Source organism: Pseudonaja textilis, chromosome 8 (assembly GCF_049901715.1).
Source record: "Pseudonaja textilis isolate UNSWEBS1 chromosome 8, rPseTex1.2, whole genome shotgun sequence".
NCBI lineage: Eukaryota > Metazoa > Chordata > Lepidosauria > Squamata > Elapidae > Pseudonaja > Pseudonaja textilis.
The window spans coordinates 47,842,144-47,863,003 of NC_141997.1; the positions used below are offsets into that span (position 1 = coordinate 47,842,144).

The 20,860-nt window shown below is 41.5% G+C and overlaps 1 protein-coding gene across 1 annotated transcript in view; it reads right to left on the reverse strand.

Annotated features, from left to right (window-relative positions):
- Window positions 1–20,860, reverse strand: part of PCDH17 (protocadherin 17) — a 174,837-nt gene that overhangs the window by 93,027 nt on the left and 60,950 nt on the right. Inside the window, exons 2-3 of the mRNA XM_026705330.2 lie at window positions 9,543–9,601; window positions 8,815–8,987 (exon numbers count right to left, since the gene is read on the reverse strand). Of these exons, the coding sequence (XP_026561115.1) occupies window positions 8,815–8,987; window positions 9,543–9,601 (232 nt within the window). The remainder of the gene's footprint in view (window positions 1–8,814; window positions 8,988–9,542; window positions 9,602–20,860) is intronic.

Consider the following 20,860-nt stretch of genomic DNA (forward strand, 5'->3'; position numbering starts at 1 on the left):
AACTAATGGAAAAGCAACTAGAAAAAAGAACTCAGTTTTTATACATGAATATTGCAGAGAGATTATTAAATGCTCAAAAGAGGAAAGGCTCAACAGTACCCACAACATATAGTAGAATGATTGATGAAGAAGAAGGAGCTTGTGAAGATGACTAAATTAACCTATTTGATTAGAGAAAAAATAACAGCCCAGTTGTTGGTCAACTGGAAATCCTATAGAGTCTTTTAGTAGAAAACAAAACAAAACAAAAAATTACTTATGATTTGTGATTTTGAGGATATGCTTTATGTGACTGGTGGCTTGCTTTATTCTGGCAAGATTCTGTCTATAGGTGAGGAATAATAAAGAACTATGCATGGAATAATCACAATATGTCTTTCTTGGTTTTGGAGATTGATAAAATTGAAAACTTTCTTTCTTTTCTTTCTTTCTTTCTTTTTAAAAATCATAAAAGTTTAATTAAAAATGACAAAATACAAAAAACTGCAAAGAGAAATAGAATGACTATGGCAAAAGGAAGCAAAAATAGTACTAATAGAAATGTGCATGTTGGGTGCAAACCAGAATATCTGGAGCACCTCCTGAATACCATTGGCATTGAGAAAATCACTATCAGTCAATTGCAAAAGGCAGCTTTACTTGGAACAGCTTACATTCTTGCAAGGGTGCCTTTAATATTACCATTAAACAACAGCACCTGCCTTTCCTGGGTCCTTGGAAAGGACTAGATAGATAGATAAAAATGTCAAACCAATTTAAATATCTATCTGACTGTGTGACCAACTATAAGAATAATAAATTTACAGAGGAAAGCAGAACTTTTATTATAAATATTAAAGGAAAGCTATTTTTATTAGCTGCCTAATAAAACTGCACTGGAAAATAAGAATTTAATGTGTCTGTTCATACTGTACAAAGCTAAAGACATCAAGTTGGTATAGAAATCTCTGAAAGACTCCTAAAGAAGGTGAAAGGGACAGCCAGGTGAATCAAATTTCTGTATTTATTTAGTTTGTTTATCAAATTTAGGCACCAGCCCTCTCACTAAGTGACTCTGGATGGTTTACAGGTAAAAATTGTAAATAAATAATAAGAATAATAAGAAAAAAGGGGGAAAGGAAATAAACACCATCTCTTCTAGTGAATTCCCTGTCTCCCCTCTCCCTCTCTCTCACCCTTCTCCCTCTTGCTTTTCCTCTCTCTTCTCTCTCTCTCCTCCCTCCCTCTCTCTCTCTCCTCTCCGCCTCTCTCCCTCTCCTCCTCTCTCCCTCTCCCTCTTTTCCTCTCTCTTCTCTCTCTCCCTCTCTCCTTCTCTCTCTCTCTCCTCTCCCCTTTCTCCTCTCTCTCCCTCTCTTCTCCTCCTCTCTCCTTCTCCTCTCCTCTCCCCTCCCTCCCTCTCTCTCTCTCTCTCTCTCTGGCAATATTTATAAATAAGGCTACAAGAAAATGTCAAGCTGAACTATTTCCCTTCAAGATTAATAAACATACAGAAGCTGCTTAGCAAAACCAGTGTATCAGAGAGCATTGAGACAATAAAGTTCTTTTTTTTTTGAATTTAATAAATTCAAAAGGAATCTTCCTACAGAAAGTGAAGCTAACTTAAAGTGAGCATGCTTACTTATTACACAAGACTTTTGTCCCTGTAATTATGTTTTCTTTTCCAACCGTTCTCTTTCCCTGCATTGGGCTGCCTGCCAAGATTTATCAAAAGCACCTTTATTTTATTTTATTTTTTGGAAGAAAAAAAAAACAGTGTTTCCTGGAGAGGAGATATTCTTGAGCCTTTCTCTTCATCAGTGCTTCCTTTTTAAGCCAACCTTGTCACGTGAAATGAAAAATAGGCTTGCATTCAATTGTAAAACATAAACAGTCTTTTCAAGGATCCTGAGCTATGTTAAGGAAGAGTCCCTGTGGATCTTACGCCCTAGTTGTTGCTGATTATAGGGGGGTATGGTCATCTCTGTTTCAAGACCATTTCCAAAGTCAGTGGCCAGCATAATGTCACGGAGCACTGTCACCATCCCACAAACTGATATTGATTGTGATGACCCAGGGAAAGGCCCAGAGGCAACACAGCCAGTTGATAGTTTGAACTCCCCTTTATTGCTCCAACTGTCCCCCAAACGCTCCCACATTTATGGCAAGTCCCATGTCAGGTTTCCAAGTGATGAAATCCATTTTAAAAAGAAAAGAACAAAGTCCATCTTCCAAGACAAATTCTTTTATTTAGGGAAGCATCAAATTGGCAAAGTCCGTGGTAATTCTGGATCTGACCCAACCCAGAATTACCTCACAATATTAGAAGTTAGAAACAACTCCCCAAAGTCACATTCTCCAATAGAAGGAATTCATTGTTGCTTGACGTCATAAATCTCCACCTCAAGGGGCCCAAGCACAGACAGTTCGTTTTCCCACGGGAAGAAGAATCACCTAGCCTAAACAACTCTATCTCCACTCTTCCCCCCTTAGGAATATGGTAAGCCTGAAACCCTTCCCCTCATGACTGCCACAGAGAAAGTAAGAAAAAGAGTATATTCTAAGCCTAACTAAAATGGCTACATATGTCAATTTTGGGCTTGACACCCCAGAGCAAAGCGCTCACACGCAGCTCCAGCAGCTTCTGGCTGCGAGTAGTCCAGGAAAATGCTGTTAGCACGACGGCTTCAAGGCAAGAAATCCAGCAAGGCAAAGGAACAATGTAGCAAGAAGTCCAGCAAAATCCAAATGTCGGCAATGACACATAAAACACCACAAATTCAGTGCTTGTTCCTGACAAGCACCCATCCCCAAAGCGTCTCTTTAAGTCTCAATCTCCAGGTGAAGAGGTGCAGGGCACTCTCCTCCTGAGTCATCAGGTTGGCCTGCCCTGTTTTCACTTCCTCTCCACTCTCCCTGCTCGGGGATCAGGAGAGGGGTGGTCCTTGCTCATCGCCTGAGCTCTGTCGCTCCTCATCTCAACTACCTGCCCTTTCTCACTTGTCCTGCCCTCATTCCTCCCTGCTGGCAAGCCTTTCTAAGCCTGAGGGGCCTAGGGATGCCTCATCCTGCTCCTCCCCACATTCCTCTGGAGCCAAAAAGGCCACCCCCCTCGATCTCCTTTGGCCCCCGCTCTGGCTAATCTTCCTCCATGGATTCAGGCTCTGATGGGGCCATGATACTATTTATCTACTTGCATTTGCATGCTTTCGAGCTGCTAGGTTGGCAGGAGGTGAGGCAAGGCCAGGAACTCACAGATAAAGACACAGATAAACCTCCAGGTGGCCTCAACAACTCCCTAAAAGAATGCAAATGACCAGTTATCTGCAAGGAGTATAAATCCCTCCATTCTCTACCATCCAGTCAAAGCTGAAGAAGCTTTTGGGATGAGAAGCAAAACGTCTTCAAACAAAAACCAGAAAGTCCACTTATCTCTTGAAAAAAAAGCACCTTTGAGATTCTACTTGGGTTCCACTGAGCAAAACCAAGATATAAGCATACCACTGTGTCTGACGTAATAGAAGGTCCAAAATACTTCGTAATCATTTTTAAAATGTGCATTGTACTAAGAAGTACCTTTTTAAGTGCCAAAAATAATTTTCATGTTTAATTTCAAAATTCACCTACGCAACAGTTTGAATATAACTTTGAGAAGCTATTTCAAATTTAAAAGGAGGTGAAATTTGGGGAATAGAAAAAGATGTAGAATGCTTTGTGGCCAACCAAACATTTTCACAATTCTCTCCAATGAGTATGGAGGCTTTTTCTGGGTGCAACTCTTATTGTGAAGGACAATTTGGAAACCTTGCTATGTATATTCTATGGCAGTATTGGTGAACCTTTTCGGCACTGAGTGACGAAATGGACATGTGCATGTGCACGTACCAGGAACTGGAAGAGCAGCCACCCAGTGCACATGTACACATTAGATGGCTGCTCTTCTAGTTTCTAACACGTGCATGTGCACCAGCCACCTGGTCTTCCAGTTTTTAGCACACCTGCGCATGCACAGGCCAACTGGTTGGTGTGCAGTCACGTGCCGGAAACTGAAGGAGCAGCTGCCCGGTGAGCATGTGTGTGCCAGAAAGATGATCGTTCAGTTTCTGGCATGCACATGTGCACTGGCCAGCAGGTCTTCATGAGCAAAGGCATGCTAGAAACTGGAAGACTAGGTGACCAGATCATCTTCCCTGCATGCGCATGTGCACTGGCAGCTGCTCTTTCAGTTTCTGGCACTCCCATGCGCATGAAGACCAGCTGGCTGGCGTGCCAGAACCGAAAGAGCAATAGGCAACAGCTCACGTGCTCAGAGAGATGGTTCTACATGCCACTTACAGCATGCATGGCATAAGTTCGCCATCATGGTTCTATGGTATCTAACAGCGGAACAGGTAATCCTTGACTTGTCTCACAATTGAGTCCAAAATTTCTGTGGTAAAGTGAGTTTTGCCCCATTTTATGATATTTCTTGCCAGAGCTGTTAAGTGAATCTGACCTCCCCACTGATTTTGCTTGTCAGAAGTTTCCCCACCTGACCTTGGGACATTGCAACGGTCATAGGTATGAAACCAGTTGCCAAACGTTTCGATCACACGATCTTGGGGCTGCCACGAAGGTCAGTGCCACGAAGGTCATCAATGTGCAAAGTGGTCATAAGTCCCTTTTTCCAGTGCCATTGTAACTTTGAATGATGACTGTTGTAAGTTGAGGTATACAGTATTTTAGAAGAGATCTTTCAAAGGGAAAACCAAGAATAATCTTGCATGTTTCTAGATCACTGTCCAGTTATAAACAGAGATTCATTGTGTGAAAGGGGCCAGGGATGGGATGGTAGCGAGGGGGAATGTCTTTCCTGGCATGTATCACTTGGAAATGAAATAAAGGATGCGATTGTCTCTGCAACCTATCTAAAACAAATGCCAAAGGAACATCTTAAATGCTCTAGATATTGCATTCCTAACATGATCACGCAAAGGAAGCCAGCCATGCATTTTAGGATGAATGTGCTACAGTTCTCCCTGTGCTGGAGGCAAAAAAAAAATACCCTTATTCTAATTAATCACCAATTAATAGAAAGCTTAAAATATATTTCTGCTTTAATTATACATATAGCTTCTCATTAAGCAAGGCTTAATTAATCAATTTTTTTTAAGAAAAACATGCTAAGGACAGTGACTCATTCTGCACACCACAAGCCGGAATGACTAACAGGGATACAAAAGTGAACTCAAAAAACAAGAACAACATTCAGCTATTTTCCTTGCTGGGAAGACAACAGGCGAAACACACAACCCCACACACAGCGATGTAGGCAGACACAGCTGGTACACTTAATTTAGCTGGCACTGGAAAGGAAGTGGTTGGTAAGTTTGGAAATTAATCAGCACTGAAGCTAGTCAAAGGTAGCGTCAATCAATATCAGAGATAGGTTTTGAAGAAAGGTTGAATGAAGGCCTGCTGGAATAGTCCATTTTCCTCTGTAAGCTACTTCAGATGTATCTCCAGAACTACTACTATTACTACTTCTTCTTCTTCTTCTTCTTCTTCTTCTTCTTCTTCTTCTTCTTCTTCTTCTTCTTCTTCTTCTTCTTCTTCTTCTTCTTCTTCTTCTTCTTCTTCTTCTTCTTCTTCTTCTTCTTCTTCTTCTTCTTATGATTTATTATTATTATTATTATTATTATTATTATTATATATAGATTGAGGATTTAAAAATAAGTCCAAATATATTTATATGCATATTGTCAAAAGCTTACAATACAAAAGAAATAAGAATAAACGTAAGTTTAAATATAAGAAATAGGAACTGATAATTGGGGACAATAGGACAGGGATGGTAGGCAGGATTGTGCACTTATGCACACTTCTTACAGACCTGTTAGGAATGGAGTGAGGTCAATAAAGGTTAGTTTGAGGGTAAAGGAGTGGGGGTTTGAACAGGTGACAGCAGAATCAGGTAGCGAGTTGCAGATATTGACCACTCTGTTGCTGAAATCATACTTCCTGCAATCAAGTTTGGAGTGGTTAACATGGTTTATATCTGTCGTGTGCTCTTGTGTTGTAGTTAAAGCTGAAATATTCATTAACTGGTAAGACGTTGTAACATATGATTTTATGTACTATGCTTAAATCCAATCTTAGCCAGCGTAGTTCAAGATTGTCTAAGCCAGTGGTCAGGGAACAGGGGTAAATTACCCCAAATGGGGTAAAAGTGAAAATCTGGGGGTAATGAGGAGGTTGCGCTGGCCAATGGCGGAACTATCGGCATAGCAGCAGTTATTAAAACACCCTTGAGGCAAATTTATCCTCTCCACCCCACCCTTGTTTCCTGGGTCGGAAATGACTCCAGGCTAGATTCTGCAAGAGCCGCGTCGCCCATTTTTTAGGGAAGGCGAGCTTCTGGCATAGGGCAGAGCATTTTGGGAAAGGGACGCTTTCCCCCGCTGCGATGACCGCACGCTTTTCGCGCGCAGTTTGTGTCACCGTGGCTCCCAAATATCATCCTCCCTTCCCCTTCCTCGCCCCCAGGCCCTGCCTGCCTGCCAACTAGCCAGCCAGCCCGGCTCCCTCCCGAAGCCTCTCATCACTGCCAGGCACACAGGAAGCGAAGAGGCACCTGCAACTGCCGCCTTGGCCCCGAGAAAATTCCCAGAAGCCCTCGGGAAGCCTGGTGACATTTCATTCCCTGGAGCGAGCTATCCCGCCTTCTTCCCAGCCGCGGGGCACCTCCTCCCGCCTCGACCTCCAAATTATGTGTCAGCAGCCTGAGGTGGCCGGGAGGGGGAGAGGCCGGGAGGGGTAACGTCTGCGTTTATAAATTTTTGGGGGTAAGAGGTAAAAGTTCCCTGACCCTGGTCTAAGCCAAGAACCTCAAGTCTGGTGCTGTAGGTATTCTGTTGTGAACAGAGGAATGTAGTACTCTTCTGGTAAAATACTTCTGGACTCGCTCAATTGTATTTATAAATTGTATTTATATAATTTATCAAAAATGGTTTCAGCAATGATTTTAGATCAGGGTTGCCAAACTCAAGACTTGTGGGGCGAATCTGGCTCATGGGAATGCTTAGATCCGTGGGGCCACCTTGGAAACAGCAAAGGCCCAGCCCATGATGTCTCTGCCAGTGAAAATGGAGATTGGGAGGGCCACGTGCCACCCTCACGAGCTCCATTTTCACTGGCAGAGGGTTGCAGGAGGCCATTGCAGCTGAAAACGGAGCTCAGGAGCCCGTTTTTCTGGCAGAGTGCTCAGGCCCCTTGACACATGTGACATCAAACTGGCCACTTCCCTCCAGCCCTGCCGTGATGCAGCCCTCAATGAAATCAAGTTTGACACCCCTGTTTTAGTTTGTTGTGGGTAAGAACAATAGGAGTAGCACTTAAGACTTATATACTGCTTCATAGTGGCTTACAGCCCTCTCTAAGAAGTTTACAGAATCAGCATATTGTTCCTAAAAATCTGGGTCCTCGTTTTGCCAACCTTGGAAGAATGGAAGGCTGAATCCACCTTGAGCAGGTCAGGATCGAACTCCAGACCGTGGGAAGAGTTTTGCCTGCAATGCTGCATTCTAACCACTGTGCCACCAGATCAACATTGGTTTTCAACCAGAGTTTTGGAGAAATTTTGGCATAGTTTGGAAGATGACTTGGAAGAGTAGGTGACCAGGAGGTCAATTATATTTCCATGTCTAGGAGCAAAATTTGCTGGATGAGATGAAAGTTTGCTATGCTATGCTATGCTATGCTATGCTATGCTATGCTATGCTATGCTATGCAATGCTTAGCAACCTTGAAGCATGTGGACTGAAGTCACACGGATAAGAATAAAGCTCAGAGAATTTAGATAATGTCCTGCCTGACCTGTCTCTGATTCTGAAAATTACCCAGAATCCTGTCCATATATGAACGTATCACAATGGAACATAGAAAGAGTGCCAGTTAAATCTGCCATAAAAACACAAGAAACTTCATAGAAGCAAGACTGAATGTTCCATTACTTGTGAGGTCTAAATCACCAGATCTTAACCTTCGTTCCTGACTCAGGAGTGTACCTTGTCAAAGTGTTTACAACTTACAAAAGTTGCAGAAGTCTACAACTTTTATTTTATAATGAACTACAGTATTTTATAATTTATGGGAACATAAATTATATCCAGGAACCCTTTTTCTTATTACATTTATCTTGACTCTGCCCATCCGCTTGATAGCATAACAAGTAAAAAGAGCAAAACAGATTCCCTTTACTTATTCGAAGAGAAGTAAACTAGCCGCTGTTATGAGCCTTTGAATCATTCATCTTTGACTCAAAGAAACATTGAGGTGTGTGGCATTATCGCTGGGAAGGACAGCCCAAGACGGATCAAGCCATCATCTTAACCATGTGAAACCAGCCTGATTCTTCCTGAGAAACTAAGCAAAATTGCAACAAACTGTGCAAGATAAGAGACTATCAAAGGACACAAATACCAGGATTAAAAAAACCAAAAACAAGTTTTGCATGCATGTCCTGTTTTTCCTCTTCCCATTTTTGAATAACAGGTCCTCTTGCCGTATTAAAAGCATGCGCTCCTAAATGCACAACAGAAACCACTCACTCGTCGGCCATCCCAGGTATAAGCTATTCACCCTTCGTTCCACTGTATGTTTGTAATAATTACACACTGATGAAGGCACAACTGCACACCCACACAGATTTCCACGTGAATCCATGTGTGTAGACCTCAAAGCACAGCCACACATACCACACCAACAACTTGGGTACATTTTCTGGAAGACTGAAGCAGTCCTCAGCTCACCTAAGGTGATCATCCGAAAGACATGGCAAGCGGTGGTTTCTTCACTCACCTTGTTCAAGCGGCTGGCTTTTGGTTGAAGTTGTTTTCATCTTGAGTGCCTCCCTCACCGACATGTCACAACACGAGCCTTTGTTGGTATCTTGGTCACTGTCTGCTTGGTCACTATCCCCATGCCCGCTGTCTCTCAAACTGGCTCGTTCGGGATCCTTGAATGTGGAGCTACTGACATTTGGACATGAAGAGGAAGAGAACGAGAGAGGGAGGGAGAGAGGGGGAAGGAGGGAGGGAGAGACAGAGAGAAAGAGAGGGGAGAGGAAGGGAAGAGAAAGGGGAAGAGGGAGGAGAAAGAGTGAAAAAGGGGGAGGAGAGAGAGATAAGGAGAGAGGGGGAGGGAGAGAGGGGAGAGGGAGAGAAGGGGAAGGAGGGAGAAAGAGAGAGAGAAAGGAAGAGAGGGTGGGAGGGAGAGAGAGTGGGAGAAGGGAAAGAGAGAGGGAGGGAGGGAGAGAGGGAGAAGGAGGGAGGAAGAGAGAGAGAAAGGAAGAGAGAGGGGGAGGGAGAGAGAGGGGGAGAGAGGAGGAGGGAGAGAGGGAGAGAGGGGAAGGAGGAAGGGAAATAGAGAGAAAGAGGGGGGAGGGAGAGGGGGGAGGAGAGAGAGAGAGAAAGAGAAATGTCAAACTTGTATTTACTTGGCCCCTAATTTGAATTGTAGTCTCTGGCAAACAATTTTGACAGGAATGCAAATGGGGAAGCCAAGAAAGTTATTTAATAGGGCCTTACCTTTGAACAAACTGTTGCCTGCTACCCATGTAATTGGACTCTGCAGGAAAATTGTCTGTCTGTGAAAGAGAAGGAAAAAAAAATACATCTAGTTGCAAACTGGACAAATCTCCTGCAGAGCAACAAGACTTCCTAGAGGTGGAATGATTAATAATTCCAATAAGAAGAGAAGAAGAAAAAAAAGAAACAATTCCCTCTTAACCTTCAGATTCCTACTTTTTAATTTCCCTGGAAAATGTCAGCATATTATGATATACCATTAAAGCGATCCTGGTCCACAAATTACCTCCTAAAAACAAAAAAGGAAGATTTACACAAAGAAATGCTTTGTAATCAGGCAGAATGCACTTCTTAAATGCTCTAAGAAGGCAAGATTGAGTGACAGTAGTTGGCACATCCCTTTGCAACTGAACAATGCATTCATGTGTTCTCTAAACCAGAAAGCTTTTAAAAAAAAAATCCCAGAAGAAATGATAATTAATAAACAAATTTCTTGTGATAGAATGAACTCTTTTCCAGTTAGTCTCTCACTGAACCTCACCAATTTCTCCTGCAGACTATTATTCCCAAAGATTAGATAAATAGATGATGGATGGATGGATGGACAGATAGATAATGGATTGATGGGTGATAGGAAGAATAGAATAGAATAGAATAGAATGGAATGGAATGGAATGGAATGGAATGGAATGGAATGGAATGGAATGGAATGGAATGGATGGAATGGAATGGAATGGAATGGGTGAATGGAATGGAATGGAATGGAATGGAATGGAATGGAATGGAATGGAATAGAATAGAACAGAATAGAATAGAATATTGGAATGGAATGGAATGGAATGGAATGGAATGGAATGGAATAGAATAGAATAGAATAGAATAGAATAGAATAGAATAGAATAGAATAGAATAGAATATTGGAGTGGAATGGAATGGAATGGAATGGAAGGAAGGAAGGAGAATAAAATAGAATAGAATAGAATAGAATATTGGAATGGAATGGAATGGAATAGAATAGAATAGAATAGAATTTAAATGGAATGGAATGGAATAGAATAGAATGGAATGGAATAGAATAGAATAGAATAGAATAGAATAGAATAGAATAGAATAGAATAGAATAGAATAGAATAGAATAGAATAGAATGGACCTTGGAGGTCTTCTAGACCATCCCCCTGCTCTGGCAGGAGACCTTATATCATTTCAGATAAGTGGTTGACAAGTCTCTTCTTAAAAGCCTCCAGTGATGAAGTACCATGATTTCTGAAGGCAAGTCATTCCATTGTTTAATTGTCCTCACTGTTAGGAAATTTCTGCTTGATACCAGGTTGTTTCTCCCTTTGATTAGTTTTCACCCCCTCTGATGCTTTGGCAGGAAGAGGAGGAGGAGGAGGAGGAGAGGGAGGGAGGAAGGAAGGAAGGAAGGAAGGAAGCTCTGCTCCAGAAAGCCAGTTCACCCTGCAATAATTACGTGTTATATTTATCAACTCACCCGTAGATTAATCAATTTTGCAGTCAAGAGAAAACTAGAGTTAGGGAGAAGAGTTCTAAACTAATTAGTTTAATTTGTTATTTATGCACTGTTTTTTTTTTTAATCATGCAGTCCTCGACCTCACTTCATCACACCCTGAAACTGCACAATCCAATAACAGTTTTATCCTTCTGAGAACTGTTCACTTCGGAGGTCCTTGTTGTGTATCTGTTCATATAAACACACACACACGCACTCACGCTCGCACACACATACAATGGTCTCAGTTGACAGATGTTCATGCACACAGCAGCAAATTGGCTGTTTGATGGTGACTGGAAGGATCAGCAGCATTTATTAGCGATAATATGAAGGGAATCAGATACTTGTCATCAGAAAAGATTATTTTTCCAGGACTGAGAGGAACTAGATCACCCAGATACCATGTATATTTACAGACACAGATAGGATGTGACTCAGCCACTGCTTGCTACTATATTTCCTGTGAGGAATGTTCAGTGATGAAAGCTGGATTAAGATAAACTATGGCACAAATAGGCCTAACATTTTAAAGCATTAAACCCAAACTGGGGACTCTTGTTTTTAGAGGTTGGTATTTTCTTTCCCAGGATGTCCATGTTTCTTACTTTTTTATTTAATAGAGGAAAATGAGATCTATTTTGTCTCTCATACACATACATGCATAAGTATAGCATCGCCTCTCTGGAGTCTCTTTTGTTGCCTACTCACTCAGTAAAGACTTATGAAAAGAAATGAGGGTTGCTAATTTTGTGACCTAAGAAAGGATAAAGGTTTCCCCTTGTCCAACTCTAGGGGACGATGCTCATTTCCATTTCCAGCATTGTCTGAAGACGTTTTCATGATAATGTGGCCAGCGTGGCTATATGCCAAAGGTGTATAGAAAGCTGTTACTTTCCACCAAAGTGGTACCTATTTATCTACTCACATTTACATGCTTTCAAACGGCTAAGTTGGCAGGAGGTGAAGCAAGTAATGGGAACTCATGCCATCACACAGTGCTTGGGTCTCAAACATAAGATGTCAGCTTTCCATTGACAAGCTCAGCGTCTTTTAATTACTGAGCCATCACACCCCCTTGTTACTCAAGTATGAGTAATTAATTGAGTTTTCAAGTCAGATTTTTGACTCCTGCTTGGACTAGTTTCCTTGGCAAGGTTTTTTAGATATAATTTGCCATTGCCTCCTTCCTAGGGCTGAGAGAGAACAATTGGCCCAAGTCTGTAGAGATTCTCAAGTCATCCAGGTCACGGTTGTCCCAAAAGTGCATTTTCAGGAGCTGACTGGACTTCGTTTTTTTGTTTTTTGTTTTTCTTTTGAAGACGTTTTGCTTCTTGGATGAGAAGTGAAACATTTTCAAAAGAAAAAAAAAACAAGGAAATTCAGTTGCCTCCTGAAAAAGCACCTTTGGAACAATTGGTCCAAGTCAAGTCAAGTCAAGTCTCGTCTTGGGTGATGATACAAAAATTTATGCCACCAGATAAAGACTGAATGCACCAATTATCACATTAAACAAGAGGAAAACCTTCTACGCCCCAATTCCACCCACACTTTCTACAATTTTGTAAACAACAAACTAAAAGACTCAAGGTCCATCCCACCCCTGAAAGTATCTAATGGTAAAGACTGCAATGACAACACCATTAAAGCCAACCTCTTTAACACATTCTTTGGCTCAGTATTTGTAAACAGCAATGGATCATGCCCAGTATTTCTAGCCAAACCACAGAAAACTACAATGATCTAATACATATCGATTTTTACAGAAGACAATGTTGAAAAAGCACTATGCAATCTAAAACCATCTGTCTATTGGACCGGATGGAATATGTGCCTACTTCTTAAAAAAGCTATCCATTGCCATAGCAGAACCTCTAAGCATAATCTTTGAAAAATCTTTCAGGACCAACTCCTTGCCTAACCTATGGTCACAAGCCACGGTCATCCCCATCTTCAAAAAGGGAGACCCCAACCTAGTTGAAAATTACAGACCAATCTCCTTATGCTGCATCACCTGTAAAGTCATGGAATCAATCATGAACCAATCCATTATCCTCCACTGTCTACTATTGACCTCACCCCTTTCCTAAGAGGTCTGTAGGGGGCGTGCATAAGCGCACCAACGTGCCTACTGTCCCTGTCCTATTGTTTCTTTTATTTTTCTTATATGTACCCATTTTATGTATTCATGATTATGCATATACTTATACCTATTATCTTGTAAGCGATTGATAAATCAAAATAAATAAAATAAAAGTCCACTCATCTGATTTCATGTCCCAGACAGGACTAGCACCCAGTCTCTCTATTTCTAGCCTGATGCCCAATGCCATTTTTTTCTATCCCAACACCCAACTGCCTCCCGTAACTATGAAATATAGCTCAACTCTTCCAATCTATCCTCTCTGGTGATCTGTTTCATAGACAGTACAGTGCTTTAGTCTTCATCTTCAAACATTGCTTAAGCATAAGTAAGCTTCAGAATCCTGCAGATATGAACAGATGACTAAAGTACTTCCATAAACAGAGAAAACTGTATTATGAGTGCCATGCCAATGCGACAGTATTTTATAATCCACACTTATTTGTCTTTGTGGTGAAAGGTGTACAGAATTGCCAGATCAAGCATGCAATTGATGTTTTCTCACAGAATTCTCATATTTTAAGTTTGGTGGCATTTCTTTTTCATCTCAGTAATTAATTGCAGAGTAGGAGGTTATTTGCAGCATGAATTGAAAACAGACAAAACCTCGAACTGAACCCTTCTTGTTGTTTTGCTTCTAGTTTTCCTTGGGTGACAGAAGAGGCTATCAGAGAGAATTTCAGCACTGTATAAATATCTACATAGTGCAGCTGGACGAATGACAGAACTCCTACTGTGTTTTCCATCAGATCATGCTGTACCTCTCTTCACAGCAGCAACTTGCATTTATCGAGGGCTTTTTTATCTAGCTAATAATCAGCATCTGTGCCAGATGCAAAACTCTATAAGAGGTGCAGAGCTGACCAAGATGGGAATTGTCCCTCCATTTCTGGCATCCAGGATACCCTTGGTGTTGAATATTTAATCTGGCTGAATGCAAAATAGTTGGGAAAAACAAACAAACAGGAGCTCAGAAAACTCCTTTGAACTCTTCATTGCCTTAAGCCATTGTGATGTCATCCTGGTCAGCCAAAGGACATCATCCTCAATTACAAGTTACAAATGGCAAATCAAATCAAATATCTTTATATGGATCTCTGACTGGCCTCCACAATAAAGGGTACAGTAAAAAGACAAAACAGATTAACACAGCAATTTGTTATGGGAGAAGGGGAAAATAATAATAGGACAATAAACTTTGAAAGATGTGAAATTAAGTTTTGCAGTTGCATAATCTGGTGGAGATATTTGAGCAGCTGATAAGTAAGTGTGGGATTAGTACTTGTTAAAAAATAATAACTATATTTATCTTTCTGGCCCTCTTTTTAGAAATGATGGGGTGATTAGAACATATCTTAGGGCAGTGGTGGCTAACCTTTTATGGCTCCCGTGATGAAAATTGTGTGCTTGCGTGCCAGCATCCAGAAGCCCGCATGCATATGCGTGACTCTATGCACATCTTGCATCTCTACGCATGTGTGTGCAATTCCCATGCCATCTGTCTCTACACATGCATGCAAGACCCCCCCCATACCCTGCACACCTCTACACATGCATGTGCATCTCCCACGCACCTCTGCACCCTCATGCATGCACACCAGATACCCGACAACCCGCTGGTGGGCGGGCAGTGCATGCACATATGCAGTGGGCAACCTCTTGCATGCCGGCAGAAGTGGCTCTGCGTGCCACTTGAAGCACACATGCCATAAATTCGCCATCATGGTCTTAAGAGTATTATAAAAGGATCACCCTGTAAGGACCAAAGCGCATGGCATTATTTGTACATTCTGCTCCTAACTCAGAATGAGTTATCCAAGCCCCGAGACTTCCATAGCCTTACTTCATTTGTTCTCCTGCAAAAAGGAGAACAAATCAGCAAGTTTAACGAGATGAAAAGAGGAGGGAAGGAAAGCTAGGGGAATAACAGCAAGACAATGCTAATGAACTGATCCATAACTACAGTCATAGGATCTTCTTTTTAAAGAGTGGCATGGTGGCCTAGTACAGACACTTGCCTCCCATGTGGAAGGTTGAGAGTTCACTCCTAGATAGAAGCAGCTGTTTCTCTCCTAGGGAGCAAATAAAAAAATATCTGCTGTAAACTCTGTGTAGGTGTCAACAAGTACAGCCAACCAGTAAATGATCAGTTGCCCCAACTCTACCCCAAATAAAGGAATTACAAAGGGAGATAAAGGAAGTTGATGTAGGAGATGACCAGGCTGAGCCCGAGGGAGGAGTCAACCATATCATCAGTTTAGAGTCCTTTTGTGACCAGAAGAGATCTAAGTCCAATCTCCTTGAATTCCATTCATTCTTATTTACTGCCAATTTACTTTAACAATTAGTAGTTCAGATTCATGGAATAAATTTGTACTTATTTGAACAAACTTGGTTTCTGATTTCTTGTCCCCGGATGGAATGTGGCGACTTGGAAAAGGATATCCTGGCGGCTTGGCTTGAACCCCATGGATGTCTCCATGTTACAACTGTGGTTACAGGTTGCAATTATGCAAATATTTTTGAGCCCAGCAAAACCAAGAGAAGGGCTGTTACAAGCCCTTGGCTTAATGCAGAAATGTCATTTGTTTATTTAGAAAATTTACATAGCTGCCAACTCACTCGCAGAGAGTCCAGGCAGCTTACAAACAATAAAAACACAGTTATGTTGCATTCACTGTGGCACAGATGTGACATGACTTTGTCCACCCGGGAGGTCCCCAAGTATTAAAGGATAATTCTAACAGACTGCTGAAACTTGCCAGTCTGTGCTTTTCTGAGCATTTAAAGAATTCAAAAGAATTAAGAGGCATCTTGTTTTTCTCAAACACATATGGGTCAATGACCAAATATTGCTCGCCAACTTGAAAAACTGCAGTTGCCAGGAAACTACACTTCTGTTCAAAATCAGAAGCAACACCCTGCAAAACATACAGGTGAAACTCGAAAAATTAGACTATCGTGCAAAAGTTCATTTATTTCAGTAATGCAACTTAAAAGGTGGAACTAATATATGAGATAGACTCATTACATGCAAAGCAAGATAGTTCAACCCGTGATGTATCATAATTGTGATGATTATGGCTTACAGCTCATGAAAACCCCAAATCCACAATCTCAGAAAATTAGAATATTGTGAAACGGTTCAATATTCTAGGATCAACGTGTCCCACTCTAATCAGCTAATGAAGCCATAACACCTGCAAAGGGTTCCTGAGCCTTTAAATGGTCTCTCAGTCTGGTTCAGTAGGAATCACAATCATGGGAAAGACTGCTGACCTGACAGTTGTGCAGAAAACCATCATTGACACCCTCCACAAGGAGGGAAAGCCTCAAAAGGTAATTGCAAGAGAAGTTGGATGTTCTCAAAGTGCTATATCAAAGCACATTAATAGAAAGTTATGTGGAAGGGAAAAGTGTGGAAGAAAAAGGTGCATAAGCAGCAGGGATGACTGCAGCCTGGAGAGGATTGTCAGGAAAAGACCATTCAAAAGTGTTGGGGACTTTCACAAGGAGTGGACTGAGGCTGGAGTCAGTGCATCAAGAGCCACCACACACAGACAGATCCTGGACATGGGCTTCAAATGTCATATCCCTCTTGTCAAGCCGCTCCTGAACAACAAACATCAGAAGCATCTTACCTGAACTAAAGAAAAACAGAACTGGTCTGTTGCTCAGTGGTCCAAAGTCCTCTTTTCTGATGAGAGCAACTTTTGCATCTCATTTGAAAACCAAGGACCCAGAGTCTGGAGGAAGAATGGAGAGGCACACACGGCAAGATGCTTGAAGTCCAGTGTGAAGTTTCCACAGTCTGTGTTGATTTGGGGAGCCATGTCATCTGCTGGTGTTGGTCCACTGTGCTTCATTAAGTCCAGGGTCAACGCAGCCGTCAACCAGGAGATTTTGGAGCACTTCATGCTTCCTTCTGCAGACGAGCTTTATGGGGATGCTGACTTCATTTTCCAGCAGGACTTGGCACCTGCCCACACTGCCAAAAGCACCAAAACCTGGTTCAATGACCGTGGGATTACTGTGCTTGATTGGCCAGCAAACTCACCTGACCTGAACCCCATAGAGAATCTATGGGGCATTGCCAAGAGAAAGATGAGAGACATGAGACTGAAAAATGCAGAGAACTGAAGGCCGCTATTGAAGCATCCTGGTCTTCCATAACACCCAGCAGTGCCACAGGCTGATAGCTTCCATGCCACGCCACATTGAGGCAGTAATTGCTGCAAAAGGGACCCAAACCAAGTACTGAATACATATGCATGCTTATACTTTTCAGAGGTCCGATATTGTTCTATGTACAATCCTTGTTTTATTGATTGCATGTAATATTCTAATTTTCTGAGATTGTGGATTTGGGGTTTTTATGAGCTGTAAGCCATAATCATCACGATTATGACAAATCACGGCTTGGACTATCTTGCTTTGCATGTAATGAGTCTATCTCATATATTAGTTTCACCTTTTAAGGTGAAATAAAGGAACTTTTGCACAATATTCTAATTTTTTGAGTTTCACCTGTATATATGTAAGGTCATAGCATCGACTTCAATGGCACCTAAACCCTAGCCACTATAGAAAACCCCAGCCACAGAATTACCAGAGAAGCCATAGAGATTGAAAAAAGACCTGAGAGCATGAATAGAAGAGATGATTCCACCAGACTGTCAATTATCTGGAAGCCTGCACTCACAAACAAAAAAATCTCCACACCACAAGCCAGGCAAACATCTGGGCACAAACAGACCCCCTCTGATACCTCCAGCTCAAAGGCACCCAGATGAAACCTAGCTTCCTAACAAATGATAGCCATCCATTTACTCGAAGCCAAGCTGCACTAACAGCCTCCAATACAGGAACACAATGTTACCAGCTAATCAAGACAAAAAGAGCCACAAAACAGACAGAAGATATTAGAAACACCAATCAAGCAAAACACAGCAAACTCCAAGACCAATAAACACAGACCAAGACTCCCAACCAATCAAGATGAAGAAAAAACCATTCTGGCACAGCAATAGGCTGCCCCAAATTTAAATCTGAAACCACTGTAAAAGCCTGACTCACAGACGAACACAATACAGAAGCCTGATGATGGCAAATGAGATTCTGCCAAAACGTTGCTATAACTTTAAAAGCACAACTATAATGATGTGGGAAAATACCCGAACAAAGCTGAATACCATATATGTAAGTACCCGTGAAAACTTAAGTGATAGATAGATAGATAGATAGATAGATAGATAGATAGACAGACAGATATAGACAGATAGAGATAGAGATATATAGATATATAGATATATAGTTTGGCAGTTCGGATCTCACCAGCTCAAGGTTGTCTCAGACTTCCATCCTTCCAAGGTGGGTAAAATGAGGACCCAGATTGTTGGGGGAAATATGCTGACTCTGCAAACCACTTAGAGAGGGTTGTAAAGTACTGTGAAGCGGAATATAGGTCTAAGTACTATTGTTATTATTCCTTCTTCATAAAGGTTGAGTAGGAGCTAAGGAAACATCGAAAAATGGGCCACCCCTGACGATTAAAAGGAAAAGGTCAGCTTTGTTGTAATGTCAAGGCTTTTGGAGCTAAGTGAAAAGACATTGACTAAGATCTCCAGCAATGGTTTCATTATGAAACGAGAAAGGCCTGGAACTTATCTTGAAGTCATCCAAAACTCTACCCAAGACAAACATGCGATGATGATGATTTAAGCCACATAATGAGTTTGTCTCATTTAATACAGCCAAGTTTCAAGTAACAAACAACAGATAAGTGTCTTTAAAAAAAAATGAGTCAATCTCTGAAACCATCTGCAGATGAAACAAGCGAGACACAGGCAAGCTGCTTTGAAAATAAGACCCTGCAAACTTCAGGGCTATTGTGATAATAGCTAAAATTTACAGGCAATTTCAGCAAGTTATTAAACTAAGAAAAGAAGAGGAATCCTAATTGGAATTGAAAGTGGCAGAAAGAACATCCATGGAAAAACTTCCTCTCTAGATAGGAAAAAAAAAAATCTCTCATTTGTAAATTCTCATACTTAAACAACCAAAAAAGCAAAATGTGGATACAGTAGCTTCCTTAATATTGCTGATAAGGTGTTTTTTTTTTAATTATTTGACATATTGTATAAACCCTTTGTTATACTCATCTGCTATGACCATGCAGAGTTCTTGGCCTCCAAAACATCTTCTAGCTTCCCAGTCTTCCCAACCAATCTGAAATGTCTTGGTAGCATCCTATCCAAACATCAAATAGTGTCAACCCCACTTAATTTCGGAGCCCAGACAAAGTTGCCTTGATGCCTATACAGTCATAGTTTCTATATAAAAGTAAAAGTAAAGGTTCCCCTCACACATACATGCTAGTTGTTTCTGGCTCTAGGGGGCGGTGCTCATCTCCATTACAAAGCTGAAAAGCCAGCACTGTCCAAAAACATCTCCGTGGTCATGTGCCTGGCATGACTAAATGCTGAAAGTGCACAGAATGCTGTTACCTTCCCGCCAAAGTGGTCCCTATTTTTCTATTTGCATTTTTACATGCTTTCAAACTGCTAGGTTGGTAAAAGAGACAAGTAACTGGAGCTCACTCCATTACATGGAACTAGCGATTCTAAACGCCAAACTGCCAACCTTTCTGATTGACAAGCTCAGTGTGTTAGCCACTGAATTTGAAAGCATGTAAAAATGCAAGTAGAAAAATAGGGACTACTTTGGTGGGAAGGTAACAGCGTTCTGTGCGCCGTCGGGGTCTAGTCATGCTGGCCACGTAACCACAGAGACATCTTCGGACAGCACTGGCTCTTCAGCTTTGTAATGGAGATGAGCACCGCCCCCTAGAGCCGGAAATGACTAGCATGTGTGTGCGAAGGGAACCTTTACCTTTTTCTATCTATAGCTATATAGAAAAATGAAGTCAGAGTGAAAAATCAGTGGCAAAACAATGTCCCTACACATTCTGTAGACTGGATTCAAACAAACTGCATAAGCCACAATATCAATATTACAATATTTATTTAAGCACAGTGGTATGTAAAATTAATGTCAGCTTTGAGCCAAGCTTGCCTTCATGGCTTTTTACAGTCTGATACTTAAAGCTTTATAGCTTTATATTTATAGGTTTACTGTAAAGCACCAATAACGGTTGTGTGATACCCATCAAATCTAGCTTCAGGTATTGAAGTAATGACTTAGAGACACGATGCATGAATTCTTTGACATCGCTTCTTTAAAAACGTCCTTCTTTTTGAAACTTTGGAGAATGATTAAGAGATGATAAAAAGCCATGGCCACTTTTAGATTGCTATTAAAAGATAAAGGTATCTTCGCAGATATGTGCTAGTCGTTTATGGCTCTGCGGAGTGGTGCTCATTTCTGTTACAAAGCTGAAGAGCCAGTGCTGTCTGAAGACGTCTCTGTGGTCATGTGGCCAGCATGACTAAATGCCGAAGGGGCATGGAACTCTGTTACCTTCCCACCAAAGTGTTCCCTATTTTTCTACTTGCATTTTTACATGCTTTCGAACTGCTAGGTTGGCAGAAGCTGGGACAAGGAATGGGAGCTCACTCTGTTATGTGGTGCTAGGGATTCGAACCGCCAAACTGCCAACATTTCTGATCGACAAGCTCAGCGTCTTAGCCACTGAGCCACCACG